This window comes from Ursus maritimus, unplaced genomic scaffold, assembly GCF_017311325.1.
Source record: "Ursus maritimus isolate PB19 unplaced genomic scaffold, ASM1731132v1 scaffold_14, whole genome shotgun sequence".
Classification (NCBI taxonomy): domain Eukaryota; kingdom Metazoa; phylum Chordata; class Mammalia; order Carnivora; family Ursidae; genus Ursus; species Ursus maritimus.
This window is the reverse complement of record NW_024423786.1, coordinates 28,459,051-28,481,921: the sequence shown is the minus strand read 5'-3', so window position 1 is coordinate 28,481,921 and position 22,871 is coordinate 28,459,051. Positions and strand designations below refer to the sequence as shown.

The following is a 22,871-nucleotide window of genomic DNA, read 5'->3' as shown; positions in this document are numbered from 1 at the left end:
TTAACTGACTGAAGCACCCAGGGGCCCCGACCTCCTTTTTGACTCAACTTGGTTTTATTTGGATATCTCATCTCTCCAAGACTAAATACTTCAGGGAAGCTGCCCCACCCTAACAGGTAGTTTCAGGGGCTACACTCCAATTTATCTAAGCCGGTCAAGCTAATCCCCTTCTTCTTGCCATCGACTGGTTTAGGAATGAACTCTGTGATAAAATTCTGACCCATGAGACAGGACAGCAAGTCAGCCAGGAGGGTGTCTGGGAAATAATTTCCTGCTCCTGAGAGACAGAAGACTGTTCGCTTGGACATCATCTGGCCTGCACATGGGGCGGGGACTCCTGCAGCATCTTTTCACCAGCCTCAAAAGAGACTTCACACAGGGGAGGGCCAATCTAAGAAAATCACACAAATATGGACCTGAGGCTCCTACTTCTGACTTCATTATATGAAATGATCGATTTCCTTGTCAGTTAAGCCACCTAACATGTAACTTGAAAGTAAGAGCTCTAAATGATACATTAGCTTTTTAAAATTCCAGGCAAAACATCATATCCGTTTTTATTGGTTAAGCAGATTGTGAACTTCAACTAATAGCAGACCTGTGGGACTCCAAAACAGCTGGTCTTTTCACCTCAAAAACAACAACAAAAAGTGTAAGTATATCAGTTGGTATGGTATCAAGGAAAAACCCCAATGGCACAACTCTCGAAGTCTAGGAGTATTCTAGCAAATGGGGCAAAGTCAAATAGGGCAAAAAAAGTAGACAAGAAAACGGATGCCTCGGTTAACCCTATTAGAACAAGGGGAAAAAAAGAACTCTCACACATCCGAATTTCACACATCATTATCCCTAATACGTTTGGAGGCACGACTCTAAGGTGTCAGCTGCTAGAGAAGGATCTTAGAATTCTGGCTAATTAGAGACAAGCTGCACACCTCAAAGGATGTCCAAACGGCTAAAGTTCTGAGCAGACACGAGATGGCCTGACCTATTTCATCACACGGTACTGAGGCACAGGGTATATAAGCAGAAGCAGACGCTGATCTCATCTTGCAGAGAGAAGGGGGGGGGGGAGGAAGATTGAGTATTGACAACAGATCCTTTTGTGGGGAGGGGAAGGCTAGGCCACCCTCATTCTGCAACTGATGAGAGATCACTGGGCAAGGAAACAATCACTCCTTTCCATTTTTAATTTTTAGAGAGGCATGCCTGGTGCAAGAAAAGGTAGGTCGCGCTTGGTTTCCCTTAACTGTAGGAGGGTAACGTGAAGATAGTGGTTTTGACTCAAAAAAAAAAAAAAAAAAAAACTTGGGCTCCTTGAAAGAAAGGAACTATGTAATTTTAAAATAAGAATAATTATGTATTTTATGTAAAAGAGTTATATGCTTGGCTTATGGTATTTAAAGCAAAATGATTGCAGCATATGTTTGTTTTATATTATTTGAGAAGTGGTATTCTAATTTAGAACATAGCCTAGCACCTAGTAGGCACACAGATCCCGGCTGACGGACCATTCTAATTACTAGAAAAAAAGTTGAAGAAGACGAAGGCTAGATATTGTTTATTTGTCTGAACAGAGGGGGAAAAGCTTTTCAACTTTTAAAACTTTCAAATAAGCTTAAAGTCTTTTTTGTACGATATACCTTCAGAATAAACTATTCCTATTATTACCTATGGGGTTTTTTTTAAGCTGACAATTTTTTAAACTAGCAAATATATTTTTAAACAGTTTCTAAAACTAAATGAAGCTTGATAATTAGGTGTAAATTGAGATGTGAGTGGCAATTCTATTTAAACTCTTTCAAATCCATTCTATACTTGTTAGTATTCTTAATATAACATTTGAATTTTAGAAGAATTTGAATGGAGATAATGTGTAGGCATATCTGCCTGCTATAGAGGCTTCCACGGACTTATTTCAAACGGGTTTTTGTTTTATTTTTTTCTTTAATTCCATAAGTCTAGTCTAATACCTTAACAGGATTTTCACTGATAGGGGCAGGACATTATAAACCACATCTCAAACATGTACAAAGTACATTTAATTTTAATGTGACCCACACATGTACTATTTCTTAGAAGCTTATCAAATCTAAGCCTTTGAAAATGCATACACTGTAACAGATTTTTCAAAAACATGATGGAAAATATATACCACCCAGCTAAACACTCTCTTGATTTAGAATCGAGGCCTATATGTTTCTATTTCCATAGTGACTATTGCTGTGGAATCGACATGTTTTAATTTAGATTTGAGATTATAAACATCATTTGGAGACAGAATTTATTTTCTCTCCTACAACTTCTGAAAATTGATCAGTCTAAGTGCGACAGAACAGAAGCAAATTCTGGAGCAGGATTTAGAAATTATCTGGCTTAAGAGGCATTGTATCTAACAAAAGGTGGGTATTGACAGAAATTCATGGCTTTTTAATCCTTAAAATTTTTTTTAGCTTCATACTTTATAATATAAGCTAAAGAAGGGTTTTCTTAATCAGGCTTCCCTCTAAGCATGTAATTATTAAAAAAAAAAAAAAAACACAGGGTGATTAGGTGAGTACAGATCCTGCAAAGATTTTGGTCTAAATTTCCTGAAAAGTTGAAATGAGACATTTTCTCTTTACCAATTATCTAAGAAGAGTAGCTCCAGTGTGATTCACATTTGGGTCAAGTGAAAGTTAGCAAACCAAATTGCTAATGGAAGGGAAAGGGGAGAGCAAATTATATTCATTCATTCATTTTTTTCAATGAACTTTTTTGGAACCCCTACTATGTGCCCAGGAAGCTTGTGGGCAGAGGAGGAAACCAGCGTGAGGCAGAGGCTGAAACGTACTGCAGCAGAGAGCACCCAGGTGCTGGGGCTGGGGGAGGGGGGGGGTTGGGGGTAGCAAAGTGTCCTGCGATCTCTGCAAAAGGAAAAGCTTTAATGCACTCAAAGGAGGGGCTGCTTCTTAACACAAAAACAAAAACTCAGTCTACTCTATTTAATATGGCAGAACCACACAGCCCAGCTGGCAAGAAGCAGGCACTATCCCACACCTTGTGACCTGCCGTTATTAAAAAGCCATACGAATTAAGGTAACACTTGAACAGCAACATTTAGCTTTGGATGAATAAGGTTGAAAAACGCTTCATAAATCCATTCTCTTCAATGCCTTCTGATTGCTTTTTTGTTTCCGCTTTTAAGAGTAGAAAGAAACCTAGAAGTATAGACACACCCCAAGGATTATGAGAACTGCCCCACCCTGAAAGCCAGCTCCTTAGCCCAGAGAGGGTCTACCCAGAAAAGAAACAGGAGTCTGCAGAGGGGGAGCCATGAGAAACGTCAGCAGTGACTGGGGACAAAAGATGGCAAGAAAAGACATTTTGTTTCATTAATAATTAGCCCGATTCACCAAGGACAGCAGAAAGCAAAAAGCTAAGGCTTGGCAGTGTTATTTCAGTAGTAGTTCTCTTGAAAGTCCTGCAAGTGCTTGCTGAAGAGCTGCAGTTAATTCACATGTGTCTGGTATACTCTTAGAAGGGACCATATTTAGTATCTAAGTGACAGTCATTCACCCTTCGAAGTGAGACTCAATGAAGGTTTGCTGCTCCGAGGGCAATGAAAAACAATGGGGCAGATCAGATGCGGCAAGACAGCCATTCATTTCCCATTTACTGAGCACCTACTATGTGTTAGGGTCTGTTCTGGGATTCAGGGATGCAGCAGTGAAAGAAAATATATAAAGATCCCACCCTAATGGGAGTTTACACTCTAGTAGGTGGGGAGATAAGACAATAAATACAGCACAGAAGGGGCAGAGGGAATGTGTGACAGTAAGTGTGCCTGTGGGCGTCTAAGGGAAAGCTTCACATTCCAAACAGATTGGTAGAGGAAGGCCTCCTTCACAGAGCAAGACCTGAGCAAGTACCTGAAGGGAGAGAGGGACGATCCACGATCCACGAGGAAGAGGGTTCCAGAGGAAGGCACAGCAAATGCAAAGGTCCTGAGGCAGGAGCTTGCTCGGCATGTGTGAGAAACATCGAGGAGTGTAGAGTAAGTGAGGGGAAGAAGGCAGAGGAGCTCAGAGACATCAATTCAAGGAGATCGGGGAAGGAGGCTTGTAGGTCACTATAAGGCCTTTTTTTTTTTTTTTAAACCTCTGAGCGCTAAATGGTAAAGCGTTAGAGAACTGTGAGCAGGGGAGTAACATGATCCAGTGTTTTTCAGCAAATATTCAACTGAGCACCTACTGTAGGCCAAGCACTGTGTTAGGCCATCTACTTGGGTGCTGGGTATATACTGATGCACATGACAGACATGGTCCCCACCCTCATGGAGCTTATATCCGAGTGACCAAAAAAAGCAAGTCAGCTGGTTCACAGAAGTCACAGCCAGTTGTGATAATGCTGAAAACCACATCAAGGACCTTGCATACAGATAGACAGGTGAGGCGAGTGCACCGTGAGGCTTCCTTTGGGTACGGGCATCAAGGAAGACTTCCTGGAGGTGGCAATATTGGAGGAGAGTCTTAGAGGAGGCCGAGGAGATAGCTAAATAGAACCATGGAGGAAAGAATATGTTAGGAGGGGGAACCACACACTCAAGAGTCCAAGAAATGGAAGTAGTGGCCTGTTGCAAGGACAGAAAGAAAACCGGTATAACTAGCCTCCAAAGCATGGAGGAGAGAGTTACTCAGGAGGCAAGTATAGCCATAGTCTGGAGCCAGACCAGGCTGGATGGGTAAGCCCAAGCAAAGTGATCTGAATTAGAAATTCGTGACCTGAGGTAGAAAACAGGGATCATAAGAGAGCTATAGATAGAAAGCTGTGAGAGTTTAAGACAGACAACTCACATGGGGCATTTGGCAGAAGGAGGTAGTGTTGAGCCAAACCTTGAGGGTGCACAGAACTTAGCCACGTCCAGGCAGGAAGGAGAGCTCCTCGGAAGAGGCAAAGTTGGATGTGGCTTCTCATGCTTAGCCACTAACAACAGGGCCAAACTGGAGCCTTCCAGGACCTCCTCTCCCCCAAGTGATAGGATATGTGCCTTGCAGGTTAGAGAAATAAAAATAATGTTGATAAAATTCCCTGAACATAGAAGATGCCAACTAAATTCAAGTTCTCATGGTAGAATATAAATTCTCTTGGTTTTCTGCTCTCCACCGAGTGAGAGCCTACAAGCAGAGACTACCACAATCCAAACCCTGCATCTCATTCTCCACAGGATGTTTGCAAGGAGGAGGTATGTGACTTCATCTCCCCACGATGTGATGGGTGCCTACAACATGCTAGGCATGGAGCGAGGCCCTGGACGTATGCTCGTGACAACATGACAACATGACTGTGGTCCTTCCAGTGTACTTGAGAGCAAACAAGAAAGGAACAAGTAAATACATGACTTGCACAACTCCCAGGAAGGGAAGAAATAGGCAGCGAGTAAGCAGGAAGAACAGAGGAAGAACATCTAAGTTAATGAGGGGAGTGAGGGAGACATAAGCTCTTTCCCAGGATAAGCCTCTTTGTAGACCAAACCCACCCCTACTGTTGCGACGCAGTCTGTGTTATTGAACCCCGTCCTTCCCAAGAAAGGCCTTTCTGAAATAAGCCATGCTAGGAGGATGAGAAGGAACCAGCCACAAGGAGAGTGAGATAGAGGCCACTCCGTGGGCTGAGTACAGAGAACAGCATATACACAATACCAGAAGTGGGAAAGCTCAAATGGAAAAAGAAATGAGCCACTAGTTTAAAAAAAAAAAAAAAAAACATAAAAACAAAACAAAAAAAAACTCATGGGGAAATGAAAGTCTCCCAAATCTCTCCTCTCTAGCAGACACTTTGGCATTTATTTTCCCAGAGGATGGAATGTATAACACTGCCTTGCAAAGCTATTGATTTCCCATGATCTAACCAGAAGTGATGTGATGAGTACTTTAAGCTTAGAGCAGCCACTTGTGTGTCCTACAAAGCACCCCTTGAGGGGTGCAATTGCAAACATCAGTACATTCTTTTTCCAACACAATATTCCTTTGCAGTAGATAGTCAATGGTCTTATGTCAATTTTATAGATCTGAGAGAAAACCGTAGAGACCCCGTGCATCTTCTTCAAATTAATCTTAGCTCTACAGTCAAATCCCACATTTACTCTGGCTCGCTCAAGACATCCAACTCTGCTCTGCCCTCCTCCCCAGAGAAAACCTGCAAATTTTATGGTAGATGTATAACATATGAGAAATGTATAGGAGAGAAAAAGTCTGGCCGAGAGGACACTTGCACTAGAAGCCATGCATTTTCATGAACCAGCCACAGTAGTCAGAGGGCTTTGGCTTCCCGCATTTCTTCTTCCATGAACCCTGTGCCATGAATGAATTGGCTGTCACCTTCCAGTCACAACCCAACTGATGCTAACCTATAACAACTTGATCAATATGTGGATTTGTGAGCGCAGACTTCACAAGATTCAAGATTGAAGGGGTAATTTGAAAGGAAAATCTCTAAGAAAATCTGATCAAGGAAGCTGTTCTATTTGTTTTCTGGTGTTTCTTGAAGACAGCAGCAGAATAAAAACCACTATCGTTCCCTTTTTGCCTTAGCTCCCAGAAGATTCGGTGTCTGTCCAAGCCAGTCCTCTACCCCTTGTAGCTCATATCTTTTTCTATTTGTTACCTTGATTTTCTATTTATATTGACCACCTGTGGGTTTGTGGTAAAATTATGTTAATTTGTTTTTGGAAAAGGACAAATAATAATGCCTCTTGCCCCAAATGTGCACTACGTTTCAGGATTTGTGTTCTTCCAGGCTCAGAGCCCCGGAAATTAAAGCCAGCCTTCTTCCCATCTCACTTCTTGACCTCAGCCAACTTTCTTCCTAAAGTCTATGTTGAGACATCCTCTTTTTTTCTGTACTACACTCAACAAATTGTTCCCACATTATGGAAATGCTGGAAAAAAAGAACCAGATCATATCTTGAGTGTTCTTCCTTCCTTTTCAGGGGTGGGGGTGGGGGTGGGGGACTATTTTTATTTCCCAGCTTTACTGAGATGTAATTGACATGTAACATTGCATACAAGGTGTCGACGTGCTACCCTTATATTTTCCTATAGGATTACCACCACAGCCTTAGCTAACACCCCCATCCCGTCACATAAGTACCAGTGGGGGGGGGGGAGTGGGAACATTTAAAATCTATTCTCTTAGCAACTTTCACGTATAACATACACTATTAACTATATTCACAACACTGTGTATTAGATTCCCAGGGCTTATTCATCTTCTAAGTGGAAGCCTGTATCTTTTTTTTTTTTTAAAGATTTTATTTATTTATTTGACAGAGATAGAGACAGCCAGTGAGAGACGGAACACAAGCAGGGGGAATGGGAGAGGAAGAAGCAGGCTCATAGTGGAGGAGCCTGACGTGGGGCTCGATCCCATAACGTCAGGATCACGCCCTGAGCCGAAGGCAGACGCCCAACCGCTGTGCCACCCAGGCGCCCCGGAAGCCTGTATCTTTTGACAAACATCTCCCCACTCCTTCCACTCTTCCCCCACCTCCCCCAAGAGGTCTTTCTACACGAAATAACCCTACACCTCACCATTGTTGTGTTGTACTAAGTTGTTTCTTCCCCGAACTGCCTGTGGCAGCCTCAGCCCCACCTCACCCTGAATACTCTATTTTTATTCTGAATATGAAATGTGGGGTGTAGGTAGGGCTATAGGATTTTCTTCCTCCAAAATTGTTTCATATAGCAAAGTAGGCCATATCCACTCGGAAGATTCTTGAAACTAAAGGATGAAATTCAGGTAGACCATAAAAATGCTGGACAAGAAAAATCTCATCTTTAACTTCAGATGTTCTGTTTCTAAAGACTAAAAGGAGAAGGTGAGTCATGGGTGGGAAGATTACTAGTCAGCATCTTTGGTTGTAAGCCACAGAAAACAACTCTAGCCAATTTATGTGGAAAATTAATTCATTGGAAGGTTATGTGGGACCTAATAAAACAAAGAAAAAGTTGTAATACCAGGTTTGGAAGGGCAGGGATTAGGGCAACTCAGGGTGTGTGTAAGTAGCAGGCTGATTCACAGTCTCCTTCTGTAATCTTATCCCTCTGCTCAAGGGTCAAATTCTAAAGAAATCATCTCTATGACCTGGTTTACGCCCCATGTCTATCCCTTGGCCAGTGGATGTGGCTTGGGAAGCCTTCTTCACAGTTATAATGGTCTGTGCTCAGTGGAAGAGGGCCGCTCCCTCAAAGCAAAATCAGAATGCTGATAAGCAGAAGAAGGGAAAGGGGATGATGGTCGGGCAAAAACAAACAAATGAACCATCTTTATGCTTATGAGCTGTTCAACAGTGGCAGTGATTGGCACAAAGACATCCTATAAACCTCATCATTCCATGAGCTGTATAACACTTCACTCTATCGTTCCCCTCTCCTGACACTATAGCTAGGTCTCTGACTCCTGTGACTTCAGGAAGTGTGAGAGAAAGAGTGGTATCCTGGAAAGCTCTCACCCAAAAGTCTGTTAAGAGTCTCAAGTTCCTAAGACAAGCAACTACCTCCTTGTGGAAAAATATGGCCTACCCAATATAACTGTTAAACAGTCACATTTAAGTCAAGGATGTGTTGCTTCGGTGATTCCATCTGGAGACTTGGCTGGGAAACACAGGCTTTAAAAACATGGCAGCAGTATCTCTTTCTATAAATTTTTTTACTTTGATCAATTACCATGCCATTCAGTAGGAAAAATGGTATGTGGGTCAATGGCCTATAGCACCCACTGCCCAGGGATGCTTTTTCTTTTCTGTAGCATACCTTGGAAAACCCTTTTTTGGAGTCCCAAGCAGATTTGAGCTGGACCAACCAATGGGTACTTGGAGCTGTGGGGAAGAGGCTTTTTTTTTTTTTTTTAAAGTACAAATGGGTTAATTCTAGGGTCCAACTTGAGTTTTGTGGATGCTTCTCGTAGCTCCTGGGTGCAAGAGGTGTGTACCCACACTGGGGCTGGTGCCGACCACCTATTCCAAGCAGCCTTCTCCTACATTAAGTCCTATCATGTCACTCTCTTTTATTTCCTTCCTGGTGTTTACGTAATCTGAAATTATTTCCTGACTCTTGGCTTCTCCGTCATTGGTCTTCCACCGCTGGATAAAGATCTACCAGGGTGAACTTTGTCTTGTTTACAGTTCTTTCCCCACCACAGTGCCTGGCACACAGCCTTCCATAAATAGTTGTTTTATAACAGAATCAGTACACAATGGAGTGCACGTGTCTGCCTAGACTGAGCAGGGTACCTTTCCAACCCATGGGGAGGAGAAAGAGAGGATATCCACCTTATAATTTTAGTACACCTACTACGTGCCAAGCTCTCTGCACACAGCAGTGAACAAAGCAGACAGTCCTCGCCCTTGTAGCACACAAAACACTTTTTTGTTAATACCACAGTCTTGGATGAGCCCCAGGTGATATATGGAACTGTGGAAACGCTATGTCATACACCTGAAACTAATATAGCACTGTATGTGAACTCTACTGGAGTTAAAATAAAGAATACTGCAGTCCTACTTGCTTTGCGGACCAAGGATCTCAAATTTATTTCAGTGATGATCCTAATAGTCATCAGGAGTAAGAGTAAAGAGCTATAAGTTATGGAACGTTTACAATGTGCCTGGCACTTTACATATATTATCTCATTTAAATCCTTCTAACAACCAAGGTAACGTTAAAGATGAAGCAGCTTGGTCTCAGAAAGTTATGTGGAAGCACCCACAGTCACACAGCTGGTGAGGGTCGAAATCAGCTGGTCTCGGTGACTCCAAAGCGGACAATCCTGCCTCAACATACCCTGCTTCCCTGAGAAACGGGCAGGCTTCGGGAGCCAGGCAGATGCGGACAGGGTCCGAGGGTGGAAATCTCTGCCCTAAGATAGCACTCGCTCCCGCAGATCACTCCATTAAACCATGCAGGCAATTCAGAATGCCAACCGGTCACTCCCTCCTAAGGTGCCTCCGCTTCGGGTGATAACAACTGCACCACTCACCTGAATGCCTGCAACAGAATCAGGTGTTCGACTTGCCCCACTGCATCGACTCCTAATAACCCGCTTTGCCAAGAAACCTGAGGTTGAGAGAGGGCAAGCCTCCAGCCCAGTCCCACAGCTGCTCAGAGGCAGAACTAGGTTTCAGAGGCACACCTACCAATAGTAAACCATACCATATCTCCAAACCCCATCCCAAACACCACCTACTTGCATCACGTCACGTTGCTTCAACTTCTGGGCTTCCGCTCAGGCAGCCTGAGACAGCTCTTCCTCCGTTCCTCCATAGCCTGCAGCTCCTGGTCTTCGAAGACTCAAATCAGGCACCACTTCCCCTACGGTGGCATCTCAGACTTCCCTTGCTTCTGCCCAGTAGCAGTCGGAAGTCTTAGGGAGGGAGCAGAGCTCTGTATTAGAGCAAAGAGCCATGAAGTCCATGTGCACATCGGCCCTCAGTCACACCGGGGTCCACGGAGGTCTTTAGAGCGGACTCTTAAGGTCTCTCCCTCTCCGCCTTTTCCACTCTCAGGAGCGGACGGTCTCTTGTTAACATTGTAGCAAATATGCCTATACCACATCCCCAAACTGACGACCAACCTTCTAGGAAACCCAGAGAAGAGGCTTCCCCATTGGCAAAAGTCCTGAGTGGGACTTTTATTGGCCCTATTTGGGTCAGGTGCCCAGTCCTGAGCCACTCACTGCGGCCAGGAAGATACTGAGCTCTGATTGGCCAGGCCTGGGTCACATGCCCACCGTGGAGGGACGGACTAGCCCCCACCTTAACCATATGGACTGAGAATGGGGGAGGGGTGACGTCTCCAAAGGAAATGTTGGATGTTGTTACCAGACGGGGAAATGATGATCAGCAGGCAAAAATAACAGATGTCCACTACACACCCAAACCCAGGCTGGATTGAATGCCCAATTTCATCTTCATAACTAAGTTTCGTATGGGGATTTTTGTTGTCTGTGATTCTTCTCATAAACTCTAAACTCTGGGACAGAGGCTCTGCCCTTCTCTTCCTGTAATTCCAGCACCCCGCGCGTAGGGTTGGACACATTGGAGGAATTCACGTCACATTTGTGGAATGAATGATCAACTGTATTCATTAAATTATGAAAAGCTGATGGTGTTATTTTTTCTATCAAAGACAGCATCATGGTGAGGTGGAAAGAACACCGATGCTAAACAGTGTTTCTTAAAATGTAGTCTGGGAAACCAACTGCTTCACGTTAAAATACAGGGTCCTGGGCCACAGAGCAGGTCTATTGACTCCGCATCTCAGTAAATGGGGTTCCGGTGCATGTTTAGTAAAAACTTGTGATTCTTGTGCACGTTCCTGTTACAACCATGGCCGCACAGTCAGACGGAAGCACCTGAGGCAGTCCGCACGCCATTGTGTCCCACTGTGTGACCTAAAGGGAGTCATACCTTCTCAGCAACTTCCTTCACTCCTCTTTAAGGTGGGGCTAAGAAAACCTGCCTAATACATATGTAATGAAAAAAACAAGGTAACACAGGTAAAGTTTCTGTATAAAGTGCTATATTCCAGTTTCACCGCTGGAGTTTTTGTAATCATAATCACTAACTTCTAGAATACTTACGATGTATGTGCCAGGTGCTGTTCTAAGTTCTAGCTATACGTGTTAACTCATGTTAGCCTCACACTGACCCTGTGAGGTAGGTTCTCGCTCTCTTTCTCTCGCTCTTTTTTGAGGTATAATTGACATCAAACGTTATATTTGTTTCGGTACACCTAATATTCCTGTTTTGCACATGAGTGAACAGAGACAAAGTCATTTTTTCTGATAAAAAATGGCTGAGCTAGCTAGGATTTGAACTCAGCTGCTTTGATGCCAGACGCCGTTGACTCTACTTTCTGCTTATAGATAATATGTTATCATTCCCTAGGCTTGCATGCACCACCGCCACCCACTTTGGGGGGCAAAATGAGGACAGTGAAACTCTTGGAGGAAAAGGAGCTCCAAATATGGCCTTGGACTGAAAAACAGCGAAGAGAGAAGAGAAACAGTGACAATGGTGTGTCAGGTCATGCCTTGGTTGAAGAACGAACTATTTCAGTCTCTGGTTCATCCGCAGTAGAAAAGTCTCATTTCCTCCCTTTTCCTGAAATGCACCTTTCTAGATTTTATAACACCTCTGCACTTTGAAAACCAGAACTAGTCTTTAATCTTAGATGACTGTTTTTATTTTTATTTTGAATTGGTATACTTCTTCTTCCTCATTCTTTACTTCTAGACACCAATATATTTTTTCCATGAAGCATGAGCAAAGCCTGAAGTGCAAGCCAAGCCCTCAGAAAATGTGATAGCTGTTACCGAGGATCTGAGAGTAAGAATACAAAACCTAGAATCAAGATTTAAATGCTGCACTCTAGTATCTGAGATGGCACTGGTCCCACGTCAAAGATGGAATAAATAAGGCATTAAAAAAAAACAACCCACAAAATTTGTTCTGTGCTCCTTAGCTGGTGGACTGAACTGAAAACCCATCTCACTCCTAGATTCTGTTTACCTGGCTCTGGGCACTCGGTGTGAAAGAACCTCCAATCACTTGTGCTGTTAGGAAGCCTGGACGCTTATGTTTAATTAAGATGTAATATATGTCTCATATAGACACATACCATTGACCTACTTTGTTCAAAAAAGGAAACATTAAAATGAAGTGGATTCTTAAAGCCAGATGAACCACGATAAGAAACAGTTTTAAAACTTCCTAACCAGTTCCATAAAACCCTGTGTGATCAGTGTCTCCATTTCCTCGCCACCTCTACACTCTGCAAAATCAGGAAGGCCGTCACCTGGTGGGGAGGGTTTCCAATGGTCACCAGGAGGGAGCATGGAAGCACTGAATGTGAACGGGTGACATATGGTGCTTCTGGGGGGCCGATGACTCTAGAAGAGAGAGAAGTAGTTTGGTGAATGCCAGGGACTAATTACCAGATTACCAGAACTTTTAGGGAACCCTTAAAGGCTAGCCTGATACATTTTTCACTCACGAAAGAAACATCCAGAGGGCAGGGGGTAGGCACGGAGTGCTTCAGACAAGCATCTTCAAAGCCCGGGGCCGGCGGCTGAAGTTTGCTCTGTGGTGGAAAGTCCACCTTTCTGTATTTCCTAGCTCCTGGCCCGTTGAGTTCTGTGTCCGGTGTCCAACAAGGAGCCTGGCCGCAGCTCCCTTTTCTTGGGCTATGTACTTTCAACCAGTTTTGAGCAGCCCCATTTCAGATTGGCCTTTTTATGTTTGATATAAAGAATAGTTGTTGGCCAATTTCATCTTTTCATCGCTGTTCTCTAGGCCTGAATCCAAGCAGTTTGTCAGATGCTCATTAACTCCCCCTTTGGCTCTTTCTAGTGTGTCTCCTAAGCTCATTGTGCCAAGAACTAACGCTTTCTTTTACACGATTCTCTTTCTCTGCTCCATCAGGGAGACAAATTACTTTCCAAAAGGGATCGCCAGGGATGGTTTAATGAGAATTTCTTTGGGGCTAGGCATGGAACGCAATGTAGTTAACATTCGGTGGACTTAATTGGACTTTTCTTTTCTGCCTCTTTTTTAAAAAATCTGAAGCTATCCTGTTAATCTCTCATTTGTAATCAATTGTGTTGACTAAACAAAAGTCTAGGTCGTCTTTTCTTCCTGTCCCAGACAATCCTTTGTTGCCTCTAAATGCCTCATTCTTGAGTGATCCTGGTCGTAGATGGGCCCGATTGTTGACAGTTCATTATTGCGCTTTTGTCCATTTAATCTTTCTTGCTGTGTTTTCCATGTGCATGCCTTAATGAGCTCCGTTGGCAATTAACATGTTTCTAGGAGCAAACTGGTTGCTCAGACGTTTGAGAGGGAAGTGCAGGGAAAAGGGCAACGCAGCTGCCTTGAGGTTGTTTATTTCCCAGCGTTTTCTCAAGACTCCTGTCCTCTCTTTAGCAGCCCCCCACCCAGACTCTCATTCCCCCCTCCTCCTCCTCCCCCAACCCCTTCACCACCAGCACACCTGGATCCCTTGGTGCTGTAACTGAGCTCAGGCAGCCTCCTATCCTCTTGGGAGCCAAACAGCAAAATGGGGACCACATAGATCCACTTCTGCAGCCAAGGCAAGAATGAGTACAGTACCCCCCAAAATGTGTCTGGATGCTGGCAACTTCTCTGTGTCACTCTTTGCAGAGAGGAACCTCTAACCCGCCTAAGGCAATAGGACTGTACAATCTGTTATGTACAAGGCTGTGGCTTTGGAAGAAGGAGGGTTTTTTTTTTTTTTTTTTTTTGAGTCTTGCTGGCAAGATTGCTGAAGTGTGAGCAGTCATGGACAGAACAAACATCTTGAAGGGGAAAAGATAATTGGAGTCTTTTTTGTGTCTGTGACAGGATTCCCCTCCCCCGCAATTTGATTTTTTTAAAAATATTTTTTAAGGGCGGCCTCTTCAATTTAATCAAGGTTAGAATATTAATATGCAGCTGATGACTACCTTGTTTAAGTCATTTATTAATATTGCAAACTACAAGTCATGCAAACAGTTTAATATTAAGAGGGGGGAAAATCAGAAAACAGAGCCTTTCACCCATCAATTCCGATGCATGGTGAATAGCTAAGAAGGATCTCAGTTGAGATGGTTACTGAAAGGCTTAGTGTTGGCTTCAGAACCTTCGCTGGCTGTGAAAGGTGTTTAGTCACTCAGGCAGAAGGTTCCTTTGCTCTTTGTACTCCTTTGCAGGTGAAGGAATCCTTTCTTGAATCCCACACCTGAGGCAGACCTCATAAACCCGGAGGAGTGACTTCAAACCTGTGGAAAGCAGAGCCAAGCCCTATAGATAAAGGAGAATTCTCTGTTTATCTGCAATTACTGCCAGATGTGAAACAACACCTCTTCAGGTGACAGCGATTGATGGAGCTGGTGTGAAGGTTAAGTAACAATCAGGTTCTGCGGAAACAACCTCCAGGAGGTTGGAGCATGCCAGACGCTCTGCTCAGGTGAACCTCAGACTCACAGCTACTTGCCTCCCCCTGACTGCTGATTTGAGCAGTCCGGGAGAGAAATGCCTCTGCTCCACCCATTACTTTGATTTCATTTGCTGTCCTGTTTGCAAGCACACCATCTTCAGAACTGTCACCTGGAAACAGATTTCTCCAGTTTTATGAGATGGGCGGCACTTTTAGTCTTTCTCCTGTGAAAACTTAGTAAAGAAGAATTTCTCAAAGTTTTCTCCCTTGAAGGTTAGGAAGTGATTTCCCTGGATGGGGTGCCCCATCTATTTTTTTTTTTTTTAATCTTTTCTTCTTAAAGGGAAAGAAGAGAACTTGATCACGATTTCCACATACAGGCCAACTTTTTAACCCAATTCTCCAAGTGGATGATTCGCACTAAATTTTGTGGTGTCTGCCCCTTCCCAAAGTTCTGAAACTACCTAAAAGGAAGGTGGGCTTGTCCTGCCCATTATCTGGTCTCCAAGAAGTGAATCTGCAAAGGATCCTTTCAGGAATGAAAGAAGGAAAGGATTTTGGTTAAGAGGACTGTCACAGGGCACCGGATCTCCCAAAATGGGGGAGGGTGTGTGTGTGTATGTGTGTGTGTGTGTGTATAAGGAGGGTCTAATAAAACCTGGTACGAGCATAGGGGGGAAAGCTGACTCCTCAAACCAGCCCGCAATCCCCCTGGGGATTGATGTCTGGGAAAAGCAAGGCGGTATTTCTATATCCTTAGCCGCCAAGTCCTCCTCGCCCATCCTGGGGTTTCCTGGGGTTTGTGGCATCCATGGAGATTTCGGAGTTAAATCTGCATATCCCTCTGGGTCCCAATCTCTCCTCAGCGAACTGCAGCCAGAACGAGCTAACATTTAAATTCCTCCCCGCTTCCTCGTTCCCCCTCCCCTCACTGCGTCTTCCCAGACTTGGGGGGGGGGGATTACAAAAACGAGGACGCTCTCCTTTCAGGAAATGGAATTCTAATGTACACGTTCCTATTTCTGAATCGGAGGTACTAAAAATACTCCCGCGACAGCCTGAGGAAGCTGTCGCCGTCCTCTGTGCAAACAAAATCGACAATTCTCCTCCCCTGCGCAATGGGTCTGCAAATTGGGCGGGGGGCGGGACTCAACCTTTGGCTGTAACCCGTACAGAGCGTCCACGCAGCAGCCGAACGTCTTCCTGCGGGTCCCAACCTGGAGATTCATCCCCCACCCACGAGAACTGAAGGCAGTTTGGATTCCCTAACAGCCTCCCGGATTTCGAATCCCAGCCTTACCCAGTCCTGTGGCCCTAGGCATGTCCTTTGGCTTATCTCTACCTCAATTTCTTTGTTCGTTGGTAACTCACCCTCTGCTTGAGGGTTGTTGTGAACATTCGAAAGCACGTGTGTCGAGTGCCTGGAATGGAGCAAGCCCTCGGGAAATGTGTAAGATCGTGGAAGCCCCCTGGCGCGAGCAGCACTGAGCTCCTACTGTATACCGGGTGTTGGGATAACCGGCACTCAAGTCACTTTCAAAGTTACGAGGGAGTTTCCTTTTGCATCAACTATCTTTCCCTCCAAATAACCTCCACTTGCCGTGGAAATCCGCGTGGGATTGGCGGCCAGCCGCCGCCCTAGCCCTTGCAATGGCGAGGCTGCGTGGAGCGCACTCCCCGGGCCGGCGCCACAGTTTCTCCCCACGCCGGGGAACATTGTTCCAGAAGACGTGGGCTGAATCGCGGCGCGAATATTAAGAGTGTGTATGTGGAGTGGGGGGAGGTCTGGCGCGCCGAGCCAGTAATCTGAGCTCTTGATTATCCAGATTCGAATCAAACGGGGCGGCGGCGGCCGACCCCCTCCTGGGAATGATTAGATGATTAATGTAATGCTGTTTGAAGGGTCTCTGTTTTCTCTCTTAATTTGGGTCATTACTTAGGAAGCAAGCGTGAGATCATTTCATCAGCGAGCTCGGCGGCGGAGATAGCTATTCAGAAAATGGGCTAACTGCGCGGTAATCAGGGCGCGGGAGGCGGCGGCTGCGAGCTCCCGGAGTCCGGGTGCGCCCTCCCGCGGCAGGGCGCACAGCATCCGGAGGCTGGCCTCGGGTCCACAGCACCGGCCAGGGAGCCCCAGAGCTCCGGCTGGTCTGCGGACCCTTGGCCTCCAGCTCTTGTCTCCAGAAAAAACTGGGAGGAAGAGTCTCCCTGCCCCCGCGCCTGAGGTCTCCCAGAAAAGGAAACATGCCCAGAAGCTCCCCGGCTGGGCACTGCCCTGGCCGTTTGCCCTCGCGCCGCAAGGCGATTTGCTGAAAGATGCACCTAAACCAGCTCTCCTACACCCAGCCACTTTTAACCCCTCCTCCTCCTTTTTTTTTTTTTTAATTTTCTCACCCAAATAAGGCAACACCCAGAATCCCAAGCGTCGGAACAGTCACCAAAGAAAAACTTGGCACCACGTGTAGGCCGCTATAGACCTTTGCTCCCTCACTCCGGGTGTGTATGGGGGTGGGGGGGCTCTTAACATGCAAGCGCATAGGAACACCGATTTGGCTTCGCCCTGGCCCCAGCACCCCAAAGGAAGCCGCATTTGGACAGGGAAATGCTATAAACGCCTATTTCCTTCTCATTCTTTGGGGTTGCTGAGCTGACCTGGCGGCGAGGGGAGAGGGGGGAAAGAAAACGAGCACTAGCGATTCTGTTTATTGTGTTAGACATGTATATATTCCGAGTTCGCTTGTACAGGAGGATTTACATGGCTGTATAAAGATGGCTGGGGGCGCCGCGCTCTTCCGGGGCGTTCACGTGACAGGCTGGGGTGAAAACCCGCCGCCCGAGGAGAAGCGGAGGCCTGGAAGGAAATGCGTTTCAGCGCACTGGGTTTAAATAAGTTTCCCGAATACACAAAGGTGGGAGCCACGCGTTTGCTGCCAGTCATCGAGGAAACAGTTTAGCTTTCCAAAAAATATGCTGGTTTCGATAAATAGATTTTAGCCTCTCTGCTATAGTTTTTTTTTTAATTTTCTTTTAATTTTAGAAATAAGTTTATACGTGTGATCTGTTTTGGGGCTGGATGGGGCTGGAAGGGAGGGCGAGGCAGTAGCTCTCAGCTCTGCACTGTCCGAGTCAGGTCCTTTGTGGAGGGGGCAGCAGGCCCCACGCTGTCGTGGAGTTTGCGCACGTGTTTCTTTAAGTCAAAGTTTCTGCAAAACCCTTTGCCGCAAGTGGCGCACGTGAAAGGCTTCTTGTCGTTGTGGGTGTGCATGTGGAAGGTCAGGTTGTAGACCTGGTGGAAGGCCTTGTTGCAGATGGTGCATTTGTACTGCTTCTCGCCGCTGTGGGTCAGCTTGTGGTTCTTGTAGTTCCCTACGGGAGACCAAAAACAAAAAAGGAGGGGGGGGGGGAATGAAGTAGGATGGGCCCCCCCCCCCGAGCGTCCCGGGGTTGGCTCAGGTGCCCACGCAAAGAAGGCGACGCTTGGCTAGGCGGGCGCGACCTCTCCGAGTGAAGAAGTTGTCAAACTTCGTCTGCGTCAAGCCGAAGGCTCTCACGACAGCACGGAGGGCCGAGTCCCGCGTAGCCGCCCCGCGCCCCTGCCCCACCCGGTGCACTGGCCCGCGCCGCGTCCCTCCCGCTGCGCTCGGCTGGCCGGGAAACTTTTGCACAGCCCAGAGAAGCACCGGGTCCTTCTCCCGACTGCTGCCTCGCTGGAAGAAATTCGCACGAGCCCGGGCTTCGTCCCTCATTTTCTGTTTATATTCTCATTTTAAAAGTTACTCCCTCTGGAACCCCCGGCTACCACCTGGAGATCCAAAAGCGCCTCCGAAAACCCAAGCCGGGCGCCGGGCCTGGAGGTGCAGGGGACAGTAAGGGTTTCCCCCAGTCTTGTTATTCCCAGGAGGTGGAGTTTGCCTCGATTTTTTTTTTTTTTTTTTCATCTGAAAGGGGTGTCCCGGCTACAAAGGCAAGCTTTTTCTATAGGGCCATAGCCTCTCTTTCTCCTACTTCCTCTCCCTCGGCCCCTTCCTTCCTTCCCACCTTCCGAATTCGGAGTCTCCCCGTGCAATCAGCCTGACTCCAGCAAGGTCTACTAACCCGGCCCGGAGAGCTTCCACCCAAACCGGTCACAACCCGATTCCAAAGAAATGCTGCGCCCGAGCTTGCAGCTCTCACGCTCCCTCTCTGCGGATCCTTCTTTGCCTTCCCGCTCGCAGTGACCCGCCGAGTCCCGAGGTGAGAGGTGAGGAGAGGGCCTCGCCCCGCACATTACCTTTTTGGTGAAAGCCTTTGCCGCAAAATTCGCAGACGAAGGGCTTGTAGCCCGCGTGGATGCGGATGTGCGTGTTGAGCGTGGAACTGCGGTTGAAGGCTTTGCCGCACTGGTTGCATTTATGCGGCTTTTCCTGCGGAAAGGGGCGCGCGTACAGTGAGGCCAAGGCCCGGGCCAGGAGAGGCCACCTCAGGGGCACCTTGAAGGGGTAACTTGAAGGGATACGGGGCCCCCGGGAGGGGTAAGGGGAACCCTTGCCATCCTCTCCCAACACCGTCGCTCAGGCGCGGGGTGTTGCGCGCGGGCCGAACTGGACCCGGGGGCCACGTACCTGGGTGTGGATAATTTTGTGTCTGCAGAGCGTGCTGGCCTGGCGGAAGCCTTTGCCGCAGACTTTGCACACGAACGGTCTGGCTCCGGTGTGGACCGGCATGTGGCGGGTGAGGTTATAGTGAGCATTAAACACCTATGGAAGGACACGAGGGGGCCTTGTGGTGTGTCCGTCCGAGAGAGACTAGAATCAAACTGGGAGGCCACAGCCTACATCCCCCAACCAACACTCCCTTCAGAAACCAGAGCCCTTTTCGTTCCGCAAAACGCTTCCCAACCCACTGCGCACGCCAGTCCCGTGTGGCCGCTGACAACGACATCCCCATTTTACAGAATGGGAAACTGAGGCCCAACTAGGCCCCCCAGTGTGAGTAGTAGATAGCTACTGGGGAGATACTGAACTTGAGAACGGGGCGGTCCAGGCTGCCTCAGGAAAGCAGCCGTCCCTGCTCGTCCCTCCCAGCCCCCGAGGACCCAGGGCCTCACCTTGCCGCACACCTCGCAGGTGAAGTTTTTGGGCTTGACGTCCGCAGAGCCCCCGGGCAGCTTGCTGTGGCCCTTGACGCCGCCGCGCTCGGCGGTCAGAGCCGAGTTCTCCTTCAGCACCTGCTCCAGTGGCGCGGGCAAGCGCTCCTTATGGGCATAGGGGGCCGGATGGGGGAACTTGTCCGCGGTCAGTCCGGCCAACTTGGCGTTCTCCAGCAAAAAGAGCTTGGGGTGTGCAGCCAGGGCGGCGGGGGCCTGTGTATTGAGGAGGCCGGATGGGAAGAGGTGGCCTCCGAGGAGCTCAGACGGCGGGTACGCGGCAGAGTCCAGGTAGTTGAAGTAGTAGAGCGAGCCGCTGGCCGGCAGCCCCACCGCCTGGTTGATGACCTGCGGCTTGATGACCCTGCCCGCCGGCAGCGCAGACGGCGCCAGGCCCAGATCGGCCTTGCAGCACACGCCACAGTTGGTTTTGCACAAGCCGCTGGCGCCGCACACCGGGGCCCCCCCGCCACCGCCGCCGCCGCCGCCGCCTCCTCCTCCTCCTCCTCCACCGCCGCCCGCCCGGAGGCTGCTTTTCCAGAGCTCCGAGTAACTGAGCAGCGTCTTGGACGGCACCTCGTAGCCTAGGGGCTGGAGGGGGATCATACAGGGCAGCGGCGAGCAGAGGTTGAGCAATTTCTTGCCCTGGCCGCCGTCTGCCTCCAGCGTCCCCGGCCGGGGCTCAAAGGGCGCACGGGGCTCCGACGTCTTAGCCATGATGCGCTCGATGGAGAAGGCCAGCGTCTTGGAAGTGGCCGGCGACGCTCCAGCGCGCGGGCAGGCCGGGGGCACCATGGTCTCCAGGGAAGCCGAGCTGGCCATGGCGCGCCGAGCCGAGCCTTGCCGTGCCGGACTGGGCCAGGGCGCAGCCTCTCTCCTCTAAGTCTGCATTCCGGAAAAGGCAGGGAGGGAAACCGCAATTTAATAAGCACCTTGTCGGGTCCAGGTCACCCATTTGCATTCAAATGAACAGGGGCAGAACAAAGTGCACCCAAGGGTACCAAATTACCGCCCATTAACCCGGCGCGCAAAGGAACCCACCAGCCCCTGCCCTGAGACTTTGAAAGGGGGAAGAAGGGGGAGGGTTTACAAAGGAAAAGGAGAGAGAGAAAAAAAGAAAGAAAGAAAAGAGCCTCAAATTAACCCCCCCTGAGCCGTTCCCTGGACCCTGGCCTCCGCCACGCGTGCGGGGAGCTGGACAGTGAAGGGGCAAAGTTAAAGAGGACCGGGAGAGCCACCTCGCATTTACCTCTTTCCCCCACCGCCAAGGAGATGCGTTCCGAGCCATGCAGCGTGTCTCCTCTGTCACATTTTGATGGCAAACATCTTCCCCTCCGCGTGAGATCACTGTCTTTTACATTCAGCTGACATCACATGAAGTCACTTGAAGTGGAATGACATGGGCGGCGGCGCGGCTCCCGTAGCGGCCCCTGTGTTCCCCCGCGCCTGCCGGCCGCCGCCGCCACCGCCCCTCAAACTTTAAAAGGAGGCAACTGGCGCCCGCGCTCCCCTCGGGAAAGTGCGAGCGGTTCGCGAATCGGGAAGGAGGGAAGAGACGGGAGGGGGAGGGGGAGGAATCGTGATGGTTTTGCCGGTGGAAAGAAGGTGGGGGGAGCCCAAACCCAGGCAGAGTTCTGTGCGTGATTCACAACTTTGGGGGCCTATAGGTTTGAGGGACGCGGGGAGGGCAGAGGGTCCTGCACGCGCCGCCCCAAAGGGCCCCTGGGTGTCCGTCTAGTCGCTGAACTATCCCTTAGCCCTCTGCAGCCGAGCTGGGCATCGTGCTAATAAACTGCCATTTACCCACGGAGCCGGCGCCAGCCCCGAACACGCGCAAATGATAATTACCTCATTAGGATGTGGCGCATGGACGCGGGCGCCGCGTTTGGAGGGGGGAACTTGTTAATGGGGAAATATTAATTTATGCAAAAACAACGAGCTCTCCTTGGCTGGCGTCGGAGGTCGGGAGAGAGCTCCCGCCGCCTAAGGACGACCCCGTAGCGTCCGGAAGAGCAAGGCCGCGCGCCCAGATCCCGGGGGCCTCGGCGCCCGGCGGGTGCGCCTCCCCCTCTCTGGCCGACTCCCCGCCCGCGGCTGGGGGAGACTGCACAGCAAGCTGGAGGACTGTTTGAGATCCTAATCGATCAGAATCGCTGATTTGTGATCGGGTTTCTGAGGCAAAGCCCGGCTCCGCTGCTGGTTTAGGGCTGCGTGCGGGGAGGATTCGGAGGGCAGCTCTCCCTGCTGATGGGTACTTACTGTTTGTATAATTGAGAAGGTCCAATCTCCACCTGTTTAAGGAGCAGATTGAAACAGCAGAACCTCCCCTGGATCCTATTAAAACGTTTTTCCTCCTAAGGCCATTCAGTCGAACCAATTTTCCGAAGTGATTCATAGAGCTGAATTCTGCCAAGGCAGCTCTTTCACTTTTAGCCACTAAAGCACCGCGTGGAACCGGGTTTTGTGTTTTTCTAAAATAAAGAGAAGGATTATCAGAGGGGAGAGAGAGGGGGTTTGAAGGGGGGCGGGCAGAGACTTAGTGTGGCCAGAGGTACAAGCAGAGGGAAGAAAAGGCCCTTTTCTAGACAGGCCCCAAGTAAGTTCGGAGGAATTCAGCGTTTTGTGCCTGGCGCACAAAAGCAGCGCGCTCCACGCTCGGTTTGGAGGGGCTGAATTCATCTGTTTGCAGACCATTCCACCTGCGTATCACAACAAACTGCTCAAAGACGCTCCAGCACTTTCAACAGGCCTGGTGCTCTTGGCGACAACAA

At 48.3% G+C, this 22,871-nt stretch overlaps 1 protein-coding gene across 1 annotated transcript; it reads right to left on the bottom strand.

Annotated features, from left to right (window-relative positions):
• Positions 1-18,011: 18,011 nt before the first annotated feature.
• On the bottom strand, positions 18,012-20,922 carry FEZF2 (FEZ family zinc finger 2). Its single transcript, XM_008703165.2, has 4 exons — positions 20,062-20,922; positions 19,577-19,711; positions 19,246-19,378; positions 18,012-18,341 (listed from the first exon to the last, which is right to left on the bottom strand). The coding sequence occupies exons 1-4, from the start codon at positions 20,920-20,922 to the stop codon at positions 18,082-18,084; spliced, it is 1,389 nt and encodes a 462-aa protein (XP_008701387.2). The 3' UTR covers positions 18,012-18,081.
• Positions 20,923-22,871: the final 1,949 nt, after the last annotated feature.

Coding starts and splice junctions, on each gene's coding strand:
- FEZF2 (XM_008703165.2), bottom strand. CDS start 20,922: ATGGCCAGCTCGGCTTCCCTGGAGACCATGGTGCCCCCGGCCTGCCCG. Junction 19,712..20,061: donor CCTGCGAGGTGTGCGGCAAG/GTGAGGCCCTGG, acceptor GTCCTTCCATAG/GTGTTTAATGCTCACTATAA. Junction 18,342..19,245: donor CAAAGGCTTTCACCAAAAAG/GTAATGTGCGGG, acceptor GGTCTCCCGTAG/GGAACTACAAGAACCACAAG.